The 23488-nt window shown below is 54.8% G+C and overlaps 1 protein-coding gene across 15 annotated transcripts in view; it reads right to left on the bottom strand.

Moving 5' to 3' along the window:
* The window catches only part of Tnrc18 (trinucleotide repeat containing 18), an 88825-nt gene that overhangs the window by 40128 nt on the left and 25209 nt on the right, over positions 1-23488 (bottom strand). For 8 of the 15 annotated variants that reach the window (XM_063234059.1, XM_063234057.1, XM_063234056.1 and 5 more), the window contains 9 exons: positions 21327-21482; positions 19082-19207; positions 16667-18268; positions 10514-10616; positions 10157-10362; positions 9689-9835; positions 9248-9441; positions 7906-8335; positions 5340-6338 (listed from right to left, as the gene is read on the bottom strand). In XM_063234059.1, coding sequence (XP_063090129.1) covers positions 5340-6338; positions 7906-8335; positions 9248-9441; positions 9689-9835; positions 10157-10362; positions 10514-10616; positions 16667-18268; positions 19082-19207; positions 21327-21482 — 3963 coding nt within the window. Of the gene's footprint in view, positions 1-5339; positions 6339-7905; positions 8336-9247; positions 9442-9688; positions 9836-10156; positions 10363-10513; positions 10617-16666; positions 18269-19081; positions 19208-21326; positions 21483-22748; positions 23396-23488 lie in introns of those variants that run through there. The other 7 variants (XM_063234065.1, XM_063234066.1, XM_063234070.1 and 4 more) reach the window with 4 other exon arrangements.

Here is a 23488-nt window from a genome sequence, read left to right as displayed (position 1 = left end):
TGTTTCCCCCAAAAAGCATTCATTGCCCTCCGAAAGTCACCTCCAACCAGAACCCAGCAGCAGGAGAAAGGAGCTGGGTTCCACCGCCACCAAATTTAAACAAGCTCTCCTCTGATCTAAATTTGTCATGAATGTTATGGGTGTGCTTGAGGGAAAATGCCACTCTCTGTTATCACTGGTGTAAGTGCTGGAAGGTGGACCATTCAGCAGGACAGCATGGAGGTCCATGCTTTCTCCGTCAGGCTCTGGCACATCTGGGGCCTGGCCTTGCCGGCATGGCTGTCACTGCAGCAGGCTAGCAGTGCTCCTGGCCTCTCCCACTAGATGTCAGTAGTGCACCCTGAAGTTGTGACAGATGAGATGATACCACCACTGTCCCCTAGGGGGCAGAATCACGCTACAGACCATCTCTGGTTTTGCTCTTGTAAATGATGATCCCAATATAGTGGTGAAAAACTTTTTTTAAATTTTAAAAACTTATAGCAAAAGACATATGGGCACGCACCTCCCTTAAAATCATCCGCCTTGATTCCAACACACTTATCCCATTGTTTTGCCACTTTCTGAAGCAGTTCTGGAAGTCTTTACAGCGTGTGATCAAAAACGCTGTTGAGTGCTCCTGCTGGAGGGCCAGCCGATGGACAGGCAGCATTGGGAAAACATGACACTGTCCTCGCCCACCTTATTCACCAGATCTGGCGTCTTCCAACTTCTGCTCTGCCCCAAAGTCAAAATGACCGTAAAAGGGAAATGTTTTCAATCAACTCAAGATACAAAAATATTTTAATAAATGGTGTTGGAAAACCTGGCTCTCCACATGCCGAAAACTAAAACTAGACCCATGCCTATCACCATGTACTAAATTAAAATCTAAATGGATCAAAGATCTGAATATTAAAACAGAAACACTAAATCTATTGGAAGACAAAGTGGGTAGGAACCTTGAAGACACAGGGGTAGGTAGAGAATTCATAAAGAGGAATCAAACCGCACGGGAAATACTTCCCAGAATCAATAACTGGGATCGCCTCTTATTAAAAAGTTTCTGCATGTCAAAAGAAATCTCCAGCATAGTGAAAAGAAAACCCACAAACTGGGAAACAATCTTAGTGTACTGCCCCTCAAACAAAGGACTACTGTCTAAAACATATAAAGAATTAAAAAAAACTCAGACTCCCAAAATTCAAAGATCCAATCCAAAAATGGGCATCTGAGACGAATACACACTTCTCAGATGAAGAAATACAAATGGCAAATAAATACATGAAAAAATGTTCATCATCATTACTCATTAGAGAAATGAAAATTAAAACCACACTGAGATTCCATCTCACTTCTGAAAGAATGGCCAGGATCAAGAAAACCACCAACAAATGTTGGAGAGGCTGTGGGGAAAAAGGAACTCTCCTGCACTGTTGGTGGGAGTGTAGACTGGTGCAACCATTGTGGAGGTCAGTCTGGAGATTTCTCAAAGAGCTGGAATTGGAAGTCCCATTTGTTCCAGCTATTCCACTTCTAGGCATATTGCCAGAAAAACTGAAAACATCATACCACAGCAATATATGTGCACCCATGTTTATAGCAGCACAGTTTGTAATAGCCAGATCTTGGAAACAACCTAAGTGTCCTAAGTCAAGAGGAATGGATAAAAAAGTTGTGGTATTTTTATACAATGGAGTACTACTCAGCTATAAAGAATGATCACATTGAGATATTTATAAATAAATTGTTGCAGCTTGAGACCAGACTCATAAGTGAAATAAATCAAACTCACATGTATCAATACCGAATAGTTTCCCTAGTGTAAGAAATGCTAAGAATACATAAAAGCGTGCGGTAAACATGATTCCCCATTATATTGCTTTGAAGCCTTATAATGTTTTCATTAATTGGAATGGTTCTATTCTGGGTTGTTTGATTTTATTGTCTGTGATGGCATGAACAGTTATTTTGAAGAAAACAAGACAATATAATAGCTAGTGCTGATACATTATCATCTTATTTTGAAGTCCCATGAAGCTTTTGTTCTTCTGTCTCCATCGGTTTATCATGTTGTATCTTACTGGATTTTATTATATGTGATAATATAAACAAAAATTTTTTTGTCTTTTTTGAACTCATGACTGACTGCTTGCAAGGCAGGCGCTTATGCCGCTGAGCTAAATCCCCAGCCCCTAACAAAATTTTTTATAGACAAGGAGATAATATAGAAAGCATTGTTCATTTTCTGTTAGTTGGTTCTAAATACCCTGTAATACTTACATTCTCTTGAATGGTTTTACACTGTCATGTTGTGTTTGATGCTATAGTATACGAAGTTATACTCAAATATTTCAAGGAAAAAGACACTATGGGAGCTACTGTTATGTCGGGTTATCTTGTGGTGAAACACTATGATGCTTAAATTGTTCTGTTCTGCCCTGTGTTATTATTTTGTTATGTCCTCTTTTATCTTAATCTCCTTCTTTCTTTTAATTTTTTAATAAATAAAAAAAAAGATACAGAAATATTGAGGCACCCACAAGAGTGCAACTGAAGACACTCGGAAAGAGAATTCCAGACCTGCTTCAGAAAGTGGCAAGGAGCCGGGTTTGGTGGCACACTGCAATTCCAGCACTCGGGAGGCTAAGACAGAAGGATCACTGCAAGTTTGACACCAACCTGGGCAACTTACTGAGACCCTGGCTCAACAAAAAGGGCTGGGATGTACTTTAGTGCAAAGGCCCTGGGTTCTAATGCACAGCACCCCAAACCAAGCAAACAAAACACTTCTAGCCTCTACAACTGCGAGGCGCAGTCTTTCTCTTGTCAAAGCCGCTCCGTCCAGGGGAGGCCCTCGAAACACTGATCCAGCCAGATGAGGCCACAGAGCACCAGGCAGAGGGCAGAGGTGGGCAGCAGCCACAAACCACATCCCCACCCCTGTGGCCACTTCCTAAACACAGTCCCTACCTTCCCAGTACTGTCTGGTCCCTCCTCAGGCCTCACTGAAAGAAAACCCACCACCAGTTAGTAGAATCAGCAAGATTTTCAGTTTCTTCTGTTTAAAAAAAAAAAATTCGGATGACTTTTGTATTTGTTTTGGGCGATACTGAGGATTGAACTCAGGACCTTTGTGCAGAGTTACATCCCCAGCCCTTTCTGTGTTTTTTATTTTGAAATGTGACTTTGCTAAATCACTAAGTTGCCCAAACTGAACTCGAACCTTGAGACCCTCCTGCCTCCGCCTCCCAGAGTAGAGATTACAGGCTGTGTGTCACCATGCCGAGCTCCCATGACTATTTTAATGACTGAGAGAGCACAATGGAGGTCAGGACAACCACACAGACCAGGTCTCTGTGGAAGGTGGGGGGGGGGGGGTCCTGTCACATAGTCAATGGGATACCTCCCCAGCTTCCTGGAGGCCATCTGTCATGGTTTATGTCTGTGCCCTCCAGGCCTCATGAGTTTGCATTGTGTACTTGTGATTGGTTCATTGTATAGTACTTGGATTGATGGTGTCAGTGCTTCACCCACAGAGCGGTGGAGCCAGGATGTGATGTAATGGCAGGAAGAAAGTGCGTCTTGCTCTTTACTGGTTCCTGTTTGCTGTTGACGGCCGCCATGAACTGCGGTCCAGCCATGCCTGCCTGCCTTGTAGCCAACTGAGTGTGGACTGAAACCTCCAAAAACTGTAAGAAATAAACCTTTCCCTTCCCCAACTTTGGGCTTCATGTATTTTGTCTCAGCTACGAGTAAAAAGTAACTAAGACACCATCTGACCATAGGGACCAAAAAGCCTTTAAAAAGCAACCTTCTAACACAACAGTTTAACCGCTGGGAACACAAGCCAAGGAGAATCAGAGCAGGGCCATATTTTTCCACAAGTTTACCATCCTGCTATCTGCAACAGGAAAATAAGAAAATAAAGCAAACAATGCCCGACAACCTAGGAATGGGCCACCAAATGCCAGGGCCATGGCCAGGCAGACAACCAAGCAGTCTCTAAAAATAGTTTCTTAAACCAGGCACACACTCTAAGAGGCTGAGGCAGGAGGACACAGCCTGGGAAATCTAGTCTTATAGCAAGACCCTGTTTCAAAATAAAAAATTTAAAAAGGGCTGTAATGCAGCTCAGTACAAAGGCTCTGGATTCAATCCCCAGTACTAGCAAAGTTTTCTAAAAGCCACAGCTTTGCCAGACATGGCGGTGCATGCCTATAAATCCCAGCACCCAGAAGGCTGAGGCAGGATGGCCATGGGGAGGGAGTTTCCAGGTCAGCCTGGGCTACTACAGTAAATTCAAGGCCAGTCTGAACTACACAGCAAGACCCTGTCTCAAAAGTAAATAAATAGGGCCGGGGATGTTACTCAGTGGCACAGTGCCTGCCTGACAAGCACAAGGTCCCGGGTTCCATTTCTGATACCAAACAAATAAACAAATATAAACATCACAACTTTGAAAAATGTTTCATTAAACATCCAGTAAGCAGCCGTGCACAGTGGCACACACTTATAATCCTAGTACTCGGGAGGCTGAGGCAGAAGGATCATTGCCAAGTTCGAGACCAGCCTGGGCTACAAAGTGAGTTCAAGGCCAGCCTGAGCAAAATAAAAGAATCTCGTAACTGAACAAAGCAAGACTGCAGAGCACTGCCTGCATCATTTTGGGGCAAACCTATGTGACCCTGATACAGGAGAAGTGCTGAGAGCATCCACAGAACACAAAGACATGCCCATGCCAACCCCGCCTCAGCACTAATGTCCAGTCCTACGTGGGGCACCGCAGCGCCTCACTTCTCTGTGTGGGAGTACTCCGGCTGGGAGTACTCCCAGGTGATCTGAGAAATGCCAGGGCCCATCCATGCACCCAAGCCTTGGAGATAACAAGCTAACAATGTGAATGTGCTTAACATTACATAATTGAATACTTAAAGGTTGCCAAGATGGTACATTTTGTTGTATTTTATCACAATTTTTAAAAAATTTGTATGAACAAGCTCTATTCTCAGGAAAATCTTTTTTTATTTATTTATTTTTTTTTGTGGTACTGGGGATCAAACTCACAACCTCGTGCTTGCCAGGCAGGCACTTATGCTGCTGAGCTAAATCCCTGGCTCAAAGTTAGAAAATTTTATTCTAAAGGTTTTTTTTAGCTTTTTGAGACAAGGTCTCACTATGTATATGTAGTACAGCCTGGCTTTGAACTACGTAGCCTAGGTTGGTCTCAAACTCACAGCAATCCTCCTGCCTCAGCCTCGCCCCGCAACCTGGAATTACAGATGTGCATCACCATGCCCAGCTTAAAAAAACCTTTTAAAAAAAGAATCATAGAACCAACCATTAAGTGCAACACTCACCTCCTACCTCCTGGCTCCTCCTCTCAAGCTCCAGCTCTGCGATCTCACTCAGCAGGGTGATGCCCTGCAGGAATCCCTGCTCCAGGACCAGACTTGGGGTTGTATCCAGCCTCTCCGTAGCCTGGGCTCCAGAGTCTGGGGAGGGCAGAGGCCTAGCCTGAGGCATCTCTGCCGCAGCTGCCAGGGCATTCATGCCAGCCAGTGGGTCCTCCAGGCCAGGCAGAAACTGGTCTGAGGACCCTTCTTCCAGGCAGCAGGTGCTGGCAGGCACAGGCACAGCCCCCTGGGCCTCCAGGTTGGGGCACGGTCCCTCTCTGGCAGGCAGGTCACAGTCTGGCAGTTCAAGGCTGGGCTGGGGTTCACTCAGAATCGGCTGTGCCAGGCCTTCCTCGGGCCCAGCCTCGGCCACGGGAGTCTCCATGGGCACGTCAAGGGGTACCTCCACTGGCTCCTCCTTAGTCTCCACCAGTGGCTCAGGTGACAACCGCCCTGCCAGCTCCAGGACGGCTGTGTGGGACTCTGTCCGGCCTGGCAACTCCGCCTGTACCTCAGCCCCCTCTGCAAAATCTGAGTCTTCAGAGGGCTCTGGGCAGCCCTTTCCTGTGGTGCCCAGCACCTGAGCCTCATGCAGGCCACCTCCACAGCTGCCCGCAGGGCTTGCTGCCACCATGGCTTCAGGGACAGGCAGGGCCAGCGGTGACTCCAGGGGTGGCAACTCTGCAGGGCCTTCTTCCACATCCTCCACCTCGGCCTTCACCTCCCGGTCAGCCAGTGGCTCTTCTTCCGGGGCCTCCCGCAGTGGCTCAGGGATCTTAGAGGGTGACAGGCAGATGGGTTTGTCTTCAGGAGAGAGGTCCAGGTGCTCGGGGCCATTGGCCGGAAGTGGCACATCAGGGGCCAGGCCGTCAGCATCGGCAGCTGCTGTGGGCTGCAGCAGGAATGGGTAAGGCCTCCCGTAGTGCGGTGGCAGGGTTTGGAACGGGTACCTCGGGGGGATGTCTGCCAAGAACACCAGAGGTCAGTGTGAGAGGCCCCAGGGGCCCAATATCCCATGTCCTCACCTCTCTACCACCCAGCACAGAGAGCCCGGCCACAGTCATGCTCTGCATGACAGGCTGCAAGGCTGGGAGTACTCCCAGGTGATCTGAGAAATGCCAGGGCCCATCCATGCACCCAAGCCTTGGAGATAACAAGCTATCCCTCATCCCTAAGGGTTTTGGGGTAGGGTCACCCATGGCCATCCTGGCACCTTTAGCCCCTGGGTACTCAGCATAAGGCTCAGCCAGAAGCAAATCCTTCATGAGCTCCAAAGACCTGAACCTCCTCCCCCCACCGGGGTGCCTCAGGATCCTGGTGCAGGAGAACACAGCACCCCACCCCAATGACACAGATGCTCAAAACATCAAAGTGCCATAGTTCTGTCCCCCACCCGCAACCCAGGCTGAGAATAGGGTGTACAGTGACTGCTACAGTGCCAGACCCAGCCCAGAGTGGCCAGGTCATGGGTGCTCAGAGAGATCCAAGGAAGGCGAAGAGGAATCCGAGCAGCCCAGGAATCACACTAAATAGAGGGGCAGCCACCTTGCCAAGCTTGCACAACACCGGGACCAAAATCTGAATTAGAACCCACATCCTTCTGAGTGCAAGCACACACTCCTTTAGCAGACTGCAAAGGAGGGCACGAGCTCAGCCCCAAACCACCTGCAGCAGGTCCCGGCAGATGCAGGAGGCCAACACAACTCCCGCCCAGAACGGGTGCCTCGGAGCTACTCAGTGCAAGAAGTTGATGGTGTTGTTCTACTGAACACTCAGGACCCCTCCTCCTGGAGCAAAGACTGATATTTCACGTATGTCCATAGCACAAGCACCACTGACTACGTGTGCATGTGGACACATTCCACAGGAGGCAGGAAGGCTGGCACACACAGGTGTTCAACGAAGACAAAAAAGTCATGAAGCCTGGTTGGGTAGAACACACTTAGAATCTCAAACATATAGGAGGCTGAGGCAGGAAGATGATGAGTTTGAGCCCACCCTGGGCAACTCAGTGACTCAGTGAGAATCTATCTCAAAATAAAAAAAATAAGAGCCAGGGATGTAGCTTAGTGCAAAGGCCTGGGCTCATTCCCTAGTACTGAGAAAAAAAAAAAGGGAAGGAAAGGGGGAAAAAAAAAAAAAAGTCACACTAGATACATGGTTGCAATCCTAGTAGTCCAGAGGCTGAGGCATGAGGAGCACTATGAGTCCAAGGCCAGCCTCGGCTACATAAGCAAGTTCAAGGCCAGCCTTCACTCCACAGTGAGCCCCTACCTCAAAAAAGAAACAATAACACAACAAAAAGAGCCACACATGGTGGCGCAAGCCTATAATCCCAGTGCTCAGAAGGCTGAGGCAGGAGGATTGTTTCGAGTTCGAGACCAGCTTAGGCTACCAAGTGAGCTCAAGGCCAGCCTGAACTGCATAGCGAGACCCTGTAAATAAACAAACAAACAAAAAAAAAAAAAATCAGACAGACGGGGTCCATGTGTCCCCAGGCAGAGCCGGCTCAGGCGGCCCTTGCTCCTACCTGAGAACAAAGCCTGGAAGGGGCTGGGGGCTTCCTTCTCCAGCTCCAAGTCCTTCTTCTCTACCACATTTTCGGGGGCCTCTTCCTTACGGGTGAGGCCGGGGGTGGGTGGCGGGGAGGCAGGGGGTGGGCTGCTGGGGAGGGAGCTGGGCGTGGCAGGGTAGGCGTAGGCAGGCGGCTTGGCCACATCCTCCAGCTTCTGGATGACCTTGGCCTTCAGGGCAGCCACGGGGGAGGCGCGGGGGGACGGCGGTGGGCTAACGGCCTTGCCATAGGTGCCCGCGGGGCCGGTGGCCAGGCCCGGGGGCTTGCGAGGCAGCAGCCCTGGGCCCGCAGCAGCCAGGCCAGCCTTGCCGGCAGCTTCCAAGCTCCGCTTGCTCACTTTTTCCTCCATTTCAGCCCGCTGCTCCTGGGCCTTCAGACGCTCCTGCTGCAGAGGGGACAGTGGGCAGGGTCAGCCTGGCCAGCCCTGGGGTCCCCCAGCCTGGGGGGAGCCTCAGGGCAGGGCCCGAGGTCCAGGCCGGCTGCCCACCCACCCGCCCTGGCCTGAGACAGACATTCCGTCATGGCGCACGCATAATAAGCAGAGGGTTCCATGGAATCTCAATGGACCCCCAACTCCTTCCCCAGGGCAAGTGGGGACCTTCACCTAGACCCCTGCTGGGACCCTTGCGGTGGGGTATGGGGCTCCTGAAGTCGGCAGGCACCTACACAGTGTCCCTGAGGAGCAGCCACTGCACTGTCACCTGTCCCAGGACAGAGGAGCTTGTGCTTAGGGCTGATGACAAATGGGTTTTTGGAAAGCAGGGGGCGGCTAGCCAATGAGCACAGCTTGTGGGGCCAGCAGTTAGCACACAGGTCAACCAACCAAGACCTGATGCTCTGCTGTCACCAAGACACCATTAGCAGCCCAGTAACTGGCAGTGACCAGATTTCCATTCACTCGAAGACTAAGTCACTTGCCCGAGCACCTGCAGGCAGGGCTGCAGAGCCAAGGTTCACACCCAGGGCCTGCTGGGCCACAGAACTGCCTTCTCCATCCAGCAGGGTCACGGCCCAAGGGAGAGGGGACACGGCAAAGCCAAGCACAGCTCTCCCACAATGCCTCAGGGAGACATGAGGACTTAGACCCCAGGGAGGACCCCAAGCGCCCTGTCAGAAAGGAGCTCAGAGCCATCAACAGCCAGCAGCTGGGCCTAGCACTCTCAGGACCCTCGTGAAGCTACTCCTCTCTGCTGGAGGGTCATCTCTTCCCTCTCTGCAGGAAGCCCTCCCAGAGAACCCTACCTCCGGGTCACATCCCCCTGCCCCCCACCGCACCCACTCCTCCCGGCCAACTCACCACTATCTGGGCACTGCGCTGCAGCTCCAGGGCCTGGGCGGCCTGCTGCTGCAGGTAAAGGAGCTCCTGCTGCCGCAGGAAGTGCTGCTGTGAGAAGAGCTGCAGGTGCTGCGCGTGGTGCAGAGGACTGCGGCCCGGTGGGTACAGCGCTGGCCAGAGGGGCGGCACTGCAGCCCGCTCCATCAGCTCAGCTGCTGGGACACAGCAGGGTGTCACCCTCGGCCCATCCCCTCCCAGACCCCAGCCTCAACTGATCCGAGGACCCCCAAGGGCTGGCACCAAAGCCCCTAGGGCTGCCTGGCCAAGCTCTCCTTTTGAGGTCCGCTCACAGAAACAAGGACCCCAAAGCCTGGTCCTGTGAGTGCCACCGAGGTTGGGATGTTTTCTCCTGAGCCCATTTGTCCCACCCCATTCTGCAGGGCCAGGTACTGCGTCACTTACCAAAATGAGGCAGGTGATCGCTGGGGATGACCACCAGCTGGCCCGACTGGGGGTCCCTGACAAACTGGTAGGCCGAAGGCAGGGAGGCCCCCAGGCCAGGTGGGAAGGCGGGTGCCATGCCCTGGTGCAGCGAGGGGGGCCCCAAACCTAGGAGGAGGAACCAAAGTGCACATCAACACCAGGAGGCCCCTGAGCATCTGTCTACAGGCAGCCCCAGCTCGCCCAACACCAGAATCCAGTGCAGCCCCCACCTGGCCAGCTCCCCAGTCCCAGAGCCTCTGGGAAGGAGCCATGGGCACGGGGCCGATGGCCACTGCAAAGCAGCCCCACCTGGTACTTCCCTGGTGGGCAGAAGAGAAAGCCAGGCCCCACAAAGGGAGGGCAGGCGCCAGCTCTGAGCTCCCTGCCCTATTCCCAGGCCCCTGCCATCCCCCCAAACAGAAAGGGGACCCTCAAGACCCTGCTCACCGTACGGGTGGCCAGCGAGCCACATGGACGTGCTGCCCGAGCGGGGCAGCCAGGGGTGTGTGGCCAGATGGGCCGCAGGGTCAGCAGACCAGCGCCCTGAGCCCGCCAGCGCTGGGCCCCCAGTCACCATGAGGTTGGGGTTCAGGCCATTAGGAGCACAACTGGTAGGGTGCAAGCGGGCCAGGTCGGCTAGCTCCTTACTTTCTCTGGAAGAAGAACAGAGGCTTTGAGGACAGCCCAGGTCACCCAGGGGCAAGAGGGAGACAGGATACATCGGGGCCACAGTGTCCAGAGTCAAGGGGCCAAGCCCAGCTGGGGACCCCTTACCCCTGGGGCCCCAGACCTCCAAGCCCTCACCGGAGCAGCTTCTCCTGGTCCCGGTCCAGCCGTCCCCCAAGCAGCCGCTCCTCCCGGTGCCTGGCCCGGTCTTCTGCACAGTCCTCGTCAGCCCGGCTGTGCCCTGGGGGCCCAGGCAGCAGTGAGCCCCCATCACCCTGAGCAGTCACATCTGCCCTGCCCATGGCCTCGCCACCCCTCCCCCATGCCCCTTCCTGCAACCCTCAGGACCCCAACCCCCAGGGCTGCCCATGCCCATCCCGCAGCTCCTTATCCCCACAGTGCCATTCGTTATGACTCAGCTCCCTCCAAGCCCTGCTCAGGGTCCTCCACGCCAAGAAACTTTCCTGCACCCCCAAAGTCTGTCAGTCACATTCACAGTCAACTGTGCCAGAACAAACAGCCTAGAGGAAGACACTATAATAAAACATCAGAGTCTGATCGCATGGACAGTTCATGGCAGCACATAGACAGTTCGCCTCAACCAAGGGTCAGCACCCTAGACACAACCATCAAGCACCCCCTCCATGCTCTGTATCCCCAAACTTATCAAAGGCCAAATCTAGGAGAGGCTCAGGGTACCAGGCACCAAGAAAGGGGGGACCCACCAGCCCTAAAGCAGAGCAGAGGAGCCGGAGGGAGGGCACAGCCATGTGACACGCCCATGGCCAAGGGACCAAAGATGCAGGACAGCTAGGAGCCTGCACAGGGGCAGCCCATTGCTGGGGTGGCTGGAGATGGCCAGTGGGGCCACCTGACAGGTGCCTCAGAGGCCCCCCAGCCGTCTGGCAGTGGAGCCAGCACAACCAGGATTGAACCCAAGGCCCGCACACTGAGCTACACCCAGCTCTTTTTGTCGGGCTCTGACACAGGTCACTATAAGTCACTGAGTTGCCCAGGCTGGCCTCAAACTGGCCTTCCTCCTGTCTTGGCCTCCCTGAGTCCCTGGATCTGCCATTTACATCTGACTAGTGAGCAAATATCTGGGGAGACAGGAAGGGTAGGACTGGCAGGGAGCCACTGTGTCCCCTCGGGGGCCCAGGAGTTCCCACAGCAAGGTGTGCCCCTGGCTTCTTGCTAAGCTGTTTTCACACAGGCTGCAGTGAGCAGAGGCTCCACATGGCTGGCACAAGGTCACACAACCAGGCGGCAGAGGAGTGTGGAACTGATAGCTGCAGGGGTCACACTACTCAGCCCAGCTCCCAACAGCCCCTGGTGGGGACAGAGAAGAGTGGCAGGACAGGATCGGGCCTGCCTGTGGACTCCACGGGGGAACCCAAGGCCCAGAGGGCCACCCCAGGGCCCATGGCTGCCCTGAAGAGGGAGAGGAAGGTCTCAGGTTCCCTTCTGCAGGGAAGGCAGCCACCCAGGCCCAGGTTCCCAAGGGTTCAGCCACCCTCGTGCCCACTGGGACAGGCTATGGGCTCTGTGTCCCTGGCACCCCCAAAAGGGGCCAGTCCTTGGGGTGTACAGCCCATAATTTCAGAGCTCTCCATCCCCAGCACTGCGTGCTACCAGTAACTTGTCTGTAGGCCTATCCCATCTTGAGGCACCACTGTTTCTAGGGGCCCCAGGGGCTCCCCAGGCCGTTTTGCAGGCCCTATACCTGGCTGTGCTCCAGCTCACCCTGCACTGTCCTGCAGCCTCTGAGGTGGGCTCTGCCGTCACCCCATGGAACCAAGGCCCTGCTCTTCTGCTTGAAGTCCCCAGTGTCTCTGCATTTCAGCCCCAGGGCCACACACATACTGCTCTCTCCACCTAGACCTTGGCTTCAAGTGCCCCATCCTCCAGCAGGCCCTCCCTGACCACCTCCCTCCCAGCCCTGGCCACAGGGTACAGATTTTCTACTTTTTGCTGGTTTACCATCTCCTCTGCCAGACTGTACATGGCTGTCAGTTCTAACAGTTCTGTTTCTGGCTGTCCACCTCTCCCCTATTCTATCCTTGACAGAGAAAACAATAAACAGGTGGTCAGGGATGGGCTTATGTAGATGTCTCAGGAAGAATAAGCTATGCAGCAGGAAAAGCAAGTGCAAAGGCCCTGAGGCAGTAATGTGCCAAGCAACAGCACAAGGCCAGGGGAGCCAGAAAAGAAATAGGAGATCTCCTGGAGCAGGAGTCTCAGCCAGGAACAGGAACAAGGTTTAGGCTCTGTTCAGGTGAGGGGGTTAGCTCAGGCAGGTCTGAGCAGGACAATGTGAACAAGACGTTCTCACTGAGGCTTTGAAAGCTATCCTGTCCTCCTGGACAACAAACAAGGGCACTCGCCTCTAAGCCAAGTGGAGGGTAGGGTCGAATGCACACCTAGCCCTGTCTCAGGGAGCTGCCCGCCTGGCAATGGGCACAGCTGCTCCAGGGAATGCGTGTGCAGGGCACAGGGCTGGCCCAGGCCAGACACCCAGGGACAGACAGGGCACCACCCAACCCAAGGCTGAGCCAAGCGGAGTCACACCTGCCACTGCCTCTGTCCCACAGGCTCTTGCAGTACCGCCAACCCTGGAGGCTGATCCCACACTCACCTCCCTCTTCCCCAAAGAGGAAACTGAGGCACAGGAAGACAGAAAAAACTGCTGGGGTCCCATGACCAATACAGAGATGGGCCGGCAGGGGGTCTGGGTAGGTCTTCCTGGCCGTGCAGGGGAATGGGTGGGTTCTGTGAAAGCACCATTGCATCATCAGTTTCCATCAGGGTAAGGTGCTGTGTCCCTTCCTAAGTCACAAGTTTTCACTTTTCAGCTATGACAGGCCCAGGGCCTGGATGCAGCTCGGTTCCCATGGCAACCCCCACCTGGATACCATCTGTGCACGTGACCCACTCATCACCATGAGCACAGCTTACACTGCCACAACCCAGTCCCTGTGACATGTGGCACGGAGGTGACAGGCAGGGGAGGAGGTGGGAGAGACAGGCCTTGGCTGGGGACCCCAGTTCAGCCCCTCCTTGTCCTGGTGGGCTTCAGGCTCCCCATCTGCAAATGGGGGGAGCAACAGTGCATCCTCTGAGCCATGCCACGGGGCACAGATCCTAGAGCTGCCAGCACACGGCAGCAGCTGTCTAGGTGGCAGTGGCGGCTCCTATTTGCTGGGTGTCTTGGGCATGGGGCACTGGCTACCTGGGACTCTCCGAGTAAGCTGAGGTACACAGGCAGATGAACTAAGGTCCCAGGGCCTGACTGCGAGCAGAAGAAAGGCCTGCCACTCATGAAGTGCCTCCTCTGTGCCCATCAGCCTGCCCGGGATTGAGCAGACTCTTGTTGAAGGTCACACAGCTACAAAGAATCATGCCAGGATCCAAATCCGTATCAGACTATAGCAGCAACAGAAAGCTCCTTCCAAAAAATAAAACAATGTGTGCTGGGTGTGGTGGCACAAGCCTATAGTCCCAGCACCCTGGGAGGCTGAGGCAGGAACAACACAAGCTTGAATCCAATGTGTGCAACCTGGCCAACTCAGCAAGACTTTCAAAATACAAAGTAAAAATGGCTAGGGATGGAGCTCAGTGCAGGGACCTTGGGTTCCCTCCTCAGTACCACAAAATAAGATAGTGAGACCCGCCCCCCCAAGACCCAGGAGACTCACTGGGGCTGGCAATCAGCCAGTGATGGCTTTACTCGTGTGCACAGGCACCAGGGGGTGCCCAGCCTCTCTCAAGGCCACTCAGCACAGGGCCTAAGCCACCACTTCGTAGAGCACTTGGTTTAGGGAGAGGAAGACTCCAGCCACCACCTGTTAATCGTCAGCAGCAAAAGACAGGCAGACAGCTTTTGCCAGATCCCGGCATCTCACGCAAGCCTCAGCCACGTCGACTGTTTTTAGGTGTGTGCCCACAATCTCTCTCTCTCTCTCTCTCTCTCTCTCTCTCTCTCTCTCTCTCTCTCACACACACACACACACACACACACACACACACACACACGCCACACTATGGGCACAGGCCCCATGGGCTCCAGAACAGGCTCTAAGGACCATGACCCTGAAACAGCTGCCGCACAGCATCAAAAGACACAAGAGATCGAGACCTCTCCAGGGCAATAGACCTGAACCACTGAGGGGTGGATGCACTGTGTGTCCACCACCAAGTGGTCACCTCCAAAAAAGAGCTGTTGTTTACCCTCCTCTTGTATCCCAGAACAAGGTAAGTGCTCCTGCAAACCCCCTGAGTCACAGGGTGGGGCTTCCCAGCTCAAGGGGTCTCTGCAGAAAATGGACTCAGTCAGTCAGTCAACAAATATCCACGAAGCATCATTCAACTATCTGTCCTCTAAGAGGAAAAGGCAGAGCAGATAGGGCCCCAGCTCCCAACTCAAAAATGCCTCAGGGAGGTAACTCTTAACCCTGAGCAAGAAGAGGGCACTGTGAGGGGCAGTACAGCACAGGACACAGAGAGATACACAAGGACTGGTTAGACAATCAGCTTGGTATAAAAAACACCTTATTGAGCAATCCAGCTGGAGAGACCGAGGTCCTGGACCCTACCCCACACACTAAGACCAACTCCAGTAGCTGCCACACACAGGGAGAGGTGCATTGAGCTGCTCAGAACTGGCTTGGGCCAAGCCAAGGTGGGGAGGGGGCCAGGAGATGGGCACATGAGGCACCTGAGCAGCCGAGGAAGGGGGCTTTTGGGGCACCACAGACAGGGATCCAGACTGGCCCAACAATGGGCGTGGAGCTGAGTCGGGAGCTTGTGGCTGAGGACAAAGGCTGACGTTCCTTCCCAGCCTGTGACCGTACATCACGGCACACCTACCCAGCCTCGGTCCCCAGCCAGCAGACAGGGCACTCAGCTCACCAGCGGGCGGGATTCTGGGCCCCAAGTTCCACAGCTACACCACAAATACCGAGTCTCAGCACCCCAAGAGAACGTAAAGAAAGCCGGCCAACAAACCACGTTCTGAAAAAGCATCCAACTCACTAGAAACTAAGCGACGGGCACCATTTTATCATTTTTTCCCGACTGAAATTAGCAACTGTTAAAGTACGGTGCCAAGACAGGTAAAGCAACACAGATGGGGCTGGGGGTACAGTTAACACTAGAATGCTTCCCTGCTGTGAAAGAGGCCCAAGTCTGATCCCAGGACCTCCAAAATAATAAAATAACCCAGATATGATGGTGCCTGCTTGCAGTCCCAGAACCCTGGGAGGCTGAGACAGGAGGGTCACAAGTTCAAGTCCCACCGGACAACTTAGCGAGCCTCTGTCTCGAAATAAAAAAACAAAAGGGGCTGGGGATGTAGCTCGGTGACAGAGGCACACTATTCGTAGTACCATCGAAAGTAAAATAAAAGTAAAGCAGAGACTAATATACTGCTACCAAGCACTTAAAAACAGAGTCACAGGGCCAGGGATTTAGCTCAGTGGCATAAGCACCTGTCTGGCAAGCACAGTCATGAGTTCGATCCCCAGTACCAAGGGGAAAAAAAAAAGAGTCACTGAAGTACTGAATGTCAAAAGAATATGGGGACCCTCATTTCTGCCCTCACACACTGGCTCATTCACCACTTATCAAACACCTACTCTGGGCCAGTTCTCACACTGGGTAGAGACCCTGAAGCAGAATAAGTCTGTTTACACTTTCCTAAGACTTAGCACTGAAGGCTTAATATGAGCCAATTTCTATGAACCTCTATTCTTAGAAAAATGACTCAAAATATCATGAAAGCACAATGCACAAAAACATTTCGTGCAACAAGCTCAACACAAAACATCAGAGCAGCAAAAAAACTAAAATGCTCACCAGAGAACAACAACCTGAACCACAGTACCTGCTGGTGCGTGTTCTCCGCAACATATTAAAGGCCATAAAAAAAAATGATACTTATAAAGAGCCTGTGATAGCAGGGAAAGAGCTACACCGTAATACAGGAGCCACGCACAGGACCCAAATCGTGTGTGCACCAGCAGCTCTGCAGGTAAACGCAAATTGCACAGAAAATGAATTCAGGGAGAGACATAAAAGCGTTCAGGGTGCTGAGAAAACATAATGGTTCTCTTTCTTCAGGCTCCTTTTCTGTACTTTCCACACCTTTGTATGCACATAATGGGAAAATGCAATAAAACGTTCAATAGCAGCCTCGCAGCACAAGTGGCCCAAAGGATGCACGGCAGGGAATGGGGGTGCAGGAGCCAAGCAGAAGGAGAAACCAGAAGTGCAGGGCTGGGGCCCAGGACCTACCTTTGACATTGCTTAGGGACAGGGAACGCTCCTGGTCTGCAAGCCCAGGTCCCAGCCGGCCACTGCCACCACTGTCCTTCTGCCTAGCCACTGCCACAGCAATGCCCACGGGCGGGTGCCGCACCTCAGCCTCCCCTTGGGCACCAGAGCCTTCACGCCCAAAGGTCTTGGCACTCTCCGGTCTCTCCGGGTCCCGCTTTAGCTGCCGGCCTCCACTGGCTACAGGACCCCCAGGGTGTGGGAGTCGGGCCTGGCCACGTGGGGTGCCTGCAGAGGTGGGCGCAGGCTCAGGTTTCATGGTACCCAGACCCCCGAAGGGGCTCTTCTTGCCACATCCGCCAGGACGTACAGCCACTGCCTCTCGAGCAAAGCTGCCACTGTACTTGATGAGACTCTGCATGGCGGAGGCCTCTCCAGGTCCGTGGGCCGCCGGTGCCCCAGGATGCAGGTCAGCGCCCGGCCGGGCACGGGGCAGCGTGCCGCCGGGGTCCAGGTATGCCTTCTTGGAGGCATCCTCTTCAGCGGCCCGGCTGGCGTGGTGGTGCTGTGCGGCAAGCACGGCCATCTGCGTCGTGGCAAAGTTGCCCAGCTCAAAGGGCTTCCACTTGGGCTCCGGACCTGGGGGTGCAGGGGCGCGCGCAGGCTCCAGGCCAAAGAGCTTGGCAGACTGCAGGGCCCCCCGGGGTGCGCGCTCACATGGCCGTGGCTCAGCCTCCGGCTTGGGCAGCTCCTTGGGCGGCAAGTAGACGCGCGGATCCGGGGAAGCGCGAGCGGTTCGGGTCGGGGGCGCATCGGCAGGAGGCGGCGGGCGCTTGAGAGTGCGGATGACGGAGTTCTTTTCGCGCAGGATCTCAGGGCGCTCAGGCCGCGGGGATCCTGGTGGCGCCTGCAGCACCCCGGGCCGCCCTGCCTCCCGCTCTCGCTCGCGCGTCCGGGTGTCACGCGCCTGAGATGCGATCTGGATGGGTCCTGCGCGCTCGTCGAAGGCCTCCACGGAAGGCACAAAGGTGGGCGCCACCACGCGATGCTCTCGTCCCGGCTCGCGGAACACGGTGTAGACGCCTGCGGGCGCAGAGGAGGGAGGTCCGGGGGCCCCCTTTGGGGGCAGCGGAGGCGGCGGCGGCGGCAGCGGTGAGGGGCAGGGTCTTGGCACAGGCAGCAGTGCTTCTGCGCGGCGCAGCAGCCGCACACTTTCGTCCTGCCGGGCCGCCTCCTTGGCCCCCAGGCCCGCGTCCGCCGTGCCGTTGCACATGCCCAGCGCAGACGCCTGCAGCGCGCCCTTGCCCTTGGCCTCCGCCAGAAAGGGTGACAGGCGCTCGGCCAGGCGCGCTGGCGCTCGGTCCGGACGGCCCTCGGTCCGAGCCTCTTGGGTCAGGTCCACCACACCGCGCGGTCCGGCAGCCTCCTCACGTGCCCGGGGGTCCTTCTTGCCGAATAGTGTGGGCTCCCCGCTGCGGCCCACGCGCTCCTTGGATGTTCCTTCCCGCGACGACGCAGAGCCTTTGGCCTGTGCGCCAGAGGAGTGGCCGCTGGTGGTTCTGGAGGAGGGTGCGTGGGAGTGCAGGGCACTCTGGGCCCCTGGTGTGGGCAGGTAGAAGCCGTCTATGGAGAGAAGCACAGTTAGAGCAGCCCAAAGCCCACCTGGGGACAGGGCCTCCCTCCTCCACCCCTCAGAGAGGATGTCCTGTGTCCCCAGGTCATCCCCTGGGGATGACCCAGGGGCTTTGGGTATGGCTACAACCGAGGTGAAATCTCACCTTGGCCTTCTAACTTTCCTATGCCTCAGTTTTCTCATCTGTAAAAGGAGAGGCCAGGATTGTTTCAAAGCTGCCCAGAGGGCCTAAGATGGAGCTAGAAGGCTATGGACACCTCAGTGAGCCTGTAGGGGTGGGGTTCTTAGGGGTAAGGACTCAAAAAGACATCTAGAAGCCAACCCTAATACACACAAGCTATTAACCTCAGCACTCTGGGAGGCTGAGTCAGGAGGATCATAAATCCAAATCCAACCTACGCAACTTACAGCAATTTAGACCCTGTCTCAAAAAATAGTAATAATAACAATAAAAAGACTGAATATGTAGCTCAGTGTGAAAGCCCCACAGTCAATCTCCAGTACCACATACACAAATAAATAAAAGCTTTTAAAAAGGCCTCTGACACAAGCCTGTAATCCCAGCACTTAGGAGGCTGAGGCAGGAAGAATTCAAATGCAAGGTCAGTTTGGGATACATAGCAATCGGTCTCAAAAGGGGGAGAACAAAAAGTCATCTTGGGTGGGCCTGTATCACAGGGGCAGAGGCCTGACTATCACAGCATTAACATAAACAGCTGGGACACTGATAAGGGCCCCAGACAAGCCCCCCATGTACCATCCCCTCCCCAGTCCCGCAGCCCCACCCACTCTCATCCACTGACCTTTCTGGGTATCAAAGATGCTGGGCTGACCCAGCTGGCTGAGGAGGGGGCTCCCACTGCTGGAGGGCTCCAGGTGGTTCAGGTGGAGGTAGGAAGGGTACAGCCCACTGGGCAGGTGGGAGAAGCCTGGGGGGGAGAGAACAGGGCTGCAGCCCACAGAGCCTCCGGAGCTGCCCATGTGCCCTTTCTTGGAAACAACCACACCAGCTGTGACCCTGCAGTACAGGAAGCCTCAGGCTTTAACCCCAGCATCCAGAGAGACACATGCCCCCAACCCTGCCGCTTAACACCACCTCCCCAGCCCAGGTAGCCCTCAGGGCTTGGGGTGAGGATCAGATAGGATCCATCCGGGAGGGTTCACTGACAGATCCCAAATATTCTGCTTTACCATTGTTACTCTCATTTAAAGCTTAAAACCAACCTGGGAGGCCCAAACTCCTCCTCCTCTCATTCTACAGAAAAGAAAACTCGGGCTCCCAGAGGACCACTTACCCATGACACACATCAAGTGCCTGGCTTTGAGCCCAAGTCAGCAGAACCCTACAGTCTGGATTCCTGACCCCAGGTCCAATGTGTACCCTGGCTGAGGAACGTTTTTTGTTTCTCAAGGTTTTAGTTTGTTTGTTTGGTTTTGTTTGTTTGGTACTGAAAACGGAACTCAGGGCCTTTGCACTGAGCTACAGTCCTAGCCTTTTTTTTTTTTTTTTTTTTTTTGGAGACAGGTTCTCGCTAAATTGCCCAGGCTGAATTCGAACTTGGAATCCTCCAGCTTCAGCCTCCTAAAGTACTGTGCAGATGACTGATTTTAACAGGCCCTTTTATGTTATGTGTCCCTGCACTGCTCAGTCTCTGTTACGGTTTATATTTAGATGTCCCCCAAAGCCTCCTGTGCTTTGGTCTCTGGAGACCAATGGATCATGGAGGTGTAAGTTTATGGCTAAACTTGATGTTGCAAGGTGAAGCCTGATTGGAGGAGCTGGGCTGCTAGGGCCGTGGCCTAGAAGCCCCTGTCTCCTCCCTCCTCCCTTCATCCCTCTGCTTCCTGCCTGCCCTCTGCCATGCTGCCCTGCCCTGGAGCCAGCAGACTACGGACTGAAACCTCTACAAACTGTGAGCCAAAATAAACCTCTCTTTTTAATTTTCAGGTGTCAGGTATTGTGTCCCAGTTAGAGACAGTAACTAACACAGTCACCTTTTCTGAACCTTAGTGGACCCACCATCTCTGGCTGCCAGGATCTCACAAGTAGGAGCTAGGATTCCTCCAGCCTCCTGAAAGGCCCCACCAGGACACCAGAATCGGGGCCTCACAGGACCAACAGGAAAGGCAGCCATGGACAGAGAGGCAAGATACCTAGGAGGCACATGGGGAATGAAGGCCAGGAGGCCAGCTGTGCAGATGCCATGGTGCCAGCAAGGGTCCTGATGCTGGTCCTGGGATCCTAATGACAATCCCCAAGGGACTCAGGTACCCTATGTCCCACATCACTGCTCTGAGGTCAGGGATGCAGGACCTGTCCCTGGCTGTTCTCTGGCATCACCTGCTAATGACATTAATAAGTACCACAAAATGAAAAGGACCACTATACACAGATGATCTCATCTAATCCCTGAAATAACTCCAAAGGAGGCATCAGGGCCCTCTGCTGTCAACTGTAAAATGGGCACAAGAGCCCCTATGCTGGCTCTGAGCAGGACATTAAGTTTGGGTGCTCAGGTGCTGGGAGGAACAGTGTCTTGGGGGTTTGCCGGAGGGAGGAAGGGGGCTCCAACGTTTTCTCAGGGTCGGGGGAAGCCAAGCCCCACAGCAGGTGTCTCCGTAGAGCCACAAGCAAAGAAGCCAGGGCCCCAGGTCCCATAGCTCCCACTGTTATTAACCAGCCACCTGTGCACCAAGGGAGTGGAAATCATCAGTTTGGGAATAATCACACAGGTAAATCTGCTGTTGCTAAGGGAATGACAGAAGAGGATGCCTGAGCTCAGCCTTGAAGGAGAGCAGGAGCCACCCAGGAGGCTGGGGTCGGGGGCTGCAAGCAGCACAAACAGTTTATGCAAAAGTCCTGTGGCAGCAACAAGAAGCAGCACTGACCATTTGAGACCATAGAGGCTGCTGGTGGCCAGGGCCAGGCCATGACTGTGGAGGCAGAGGAGAGGGGCAAACTTGAGAAGTGCTAGGGACATAAAATTGCCAGAGTGTGGGGCAATGGCCCAGCAGCCCCCAGCCCTACCCACCTGGCATGCTCCTTACCTTCATGGGCATGGGCAGCCCACAGCTGCACCATGGGCAGGTTGCTGGGGGTAGGGGAGCGGAAGGAGAGATCAGAGGGCAGGGGCACCGGGCTTCCCTGGGATGAGGCCGAGGGCCCCATCCCACTGGCCACAAAGCTGCCCAAGAAGGCCTCGCCTGCAGAGAGAAGGGGGCTGTCAGGCCACCGGAGCCCAAGTCCCCCAACACTCCCCCACTGGCAAGAAGACCAAAGAGACCACCCCACTTCTCCAGGGCAAAAGAAGGCTGCGTGACCCAGGAAGCCAGGTAGGAGGCCACCCTGCAGACCTCATCCCAGGCTCCAGCACACTTGTACAGCAACCTGGATCCAGGGAGCACCCTTCTTCCTTCACCCCATCTACAGACAGGAACCAAAGGCCACAGAGCAAGGGGGTGGAAGGGAGCTCATATTGTGAGGCGCACAGAACTCCTGACCAAGGAGGATCCCACAGCAGCCCAACCCATGAGCTTCCAGGAGCCCGGTTGGCTGCCTGTGCCCATTTCACAGATGAGAAAGCTGGCACCCTGAGTTTCAGTGGGTAAGAGAGTCCATCACCAATTAGACGAGGCAGGGAGCTGAGACCACTGTGGGGAGTCCTGTTCCCTTCAGAGAACAGGACTCTGGCACAGAGACTGTGGTGGCGGATGGCAGCGTAGAAGGAAACTGGGCTCACACTTCCTACAGCACAGCTGGCAGGACGCCTCCTGCTGTCACCCAGGGTTTCTGCCTCGACAGTGCCCAACACCTCCATGCCAACAGTATGGTCTGCATCGCTAGGCCTGGGCAGGGGCATCCCCCTGCGGGCCTTGGTTGCTCATCAGAAGAACGGAGGGGAGGGGGAATACGTGCATCCCTCTGATAGGAGGAACATGCATGCAACATCGGTCATTATGAAATAATAAGAAACGATCCTGACAGCAGTGGCAGCAGCAGGCGTGTACCTCATCCCAAGCACTTTGCAGCTGAGTCCAGATCCCCCCAGTCCCACCTCTGGGGAGGCGAGGCTGGGCCCCCTGAACCCATGGCAGACACTGAGGTCACCAAGCACCCACCAGTCAGCACCCCAAAAGCTCTCCTATACCCTCTCCAAGTCTCCGAGGTGAGCACTGTTTGCTGGTGGCACAGACAGTGACTTTGCAAGGGGCACCCAGATGGGTACAGGGGCCCTCATCCAGCCCGCAGGTCCCCAGCAACTGCACTGTATAGGACCATCACCATACCACCCACCAATTCCCAGGGACATAGGGTCCAAAAAGTCCAGTGCACCACTACAGGGTGCACAAGGGGAAACTGAGTTAACAAAGGGCAAGGCCTCCATCTCAATGTCCCAGAGTTATGCCCTGGGGCCACAGGCCCCATCACCCCAGCTTGTGCCCGGCCGTAACCCAAGCCCAGCCCCTCACCCAGATCCAGTGCCAAGGCCTTGGGCCCCAGGGCCACGGGGGCTGCTCAATGCGTCCATGCGACTGTGCCAGCCAACACGGCCTCTGGGCCCCACTGAGCCTTCGGCTTCCTCCTCAGCGTGGCAGGCAGCAGGCTCCGGAAGCCGCGGCCAGGGGTTTGCGCAAGGGCTGACATCAGCCGCCAGCTCTTCCTGCCCCAGCTGCACGGAAGCCGTGGCCCCACTTGGCCCTGCCTGGGCTTGTGAAAGCGCTCAGCAGCACCCCGGGCCCAGCAGGACGTTGGGGCCCGGATGCCACCAACGGCTCCGCCACAAGTGCCCAACGGCACTCAAGCTCTCTTGTCCCAAGCTTGTCCTAAGCTAGGCAGGAGCAGCTGGGGACTGGGGTGAATCCCTGCCACTTGCTCTCTTGGGGCACCCACTTGCAGCTCTGAAATGGGGTGCATGGTCCCTCAACTGCAGCCACGGGGCCAGGGACAGTCTGTACGGACTCACTGTTCCCATCCCTCCCCAGATCAGGTAGATTCAAAGCCTGTCACCACCCACTCACATCCCTGGCCCTGCCTTGATCCCTCTCCATGAACTCTTTGGAGGACCTGCGCCCCATCCCTGAGCGCTTCACTCATCCCCACATGGTGACCTTCCCTGGGCCTCAGAGAAGGACCTACACACACACACACACACACACACACACACACACACACACGATCCCCACAGGGTCCACCTGTGACAGCCTGGAAA

This window comes from Cavia porcellus, unplaced genomic scaffold, assembly GCF_034190915.1.
Source record: "Cavia porcellus strain 051 isolate PalLab524CR breed Dunkin Hartley unplaced genomic scaffold, mCavPor4.1 scaffold_23, whole genome shotgun sequence".
Classification (NCBI taxonomy): domain Eukaryota; kingdom Metazoa; phylum Chordata; class Mammalia; order Rodentia; family Caviidae; genus Cavia; species Cavia porcellus.
Note: the sequence above shows the minus strand (reverse complement) of the source record. Positions and strands in the feature narration are given on the sequence as shown.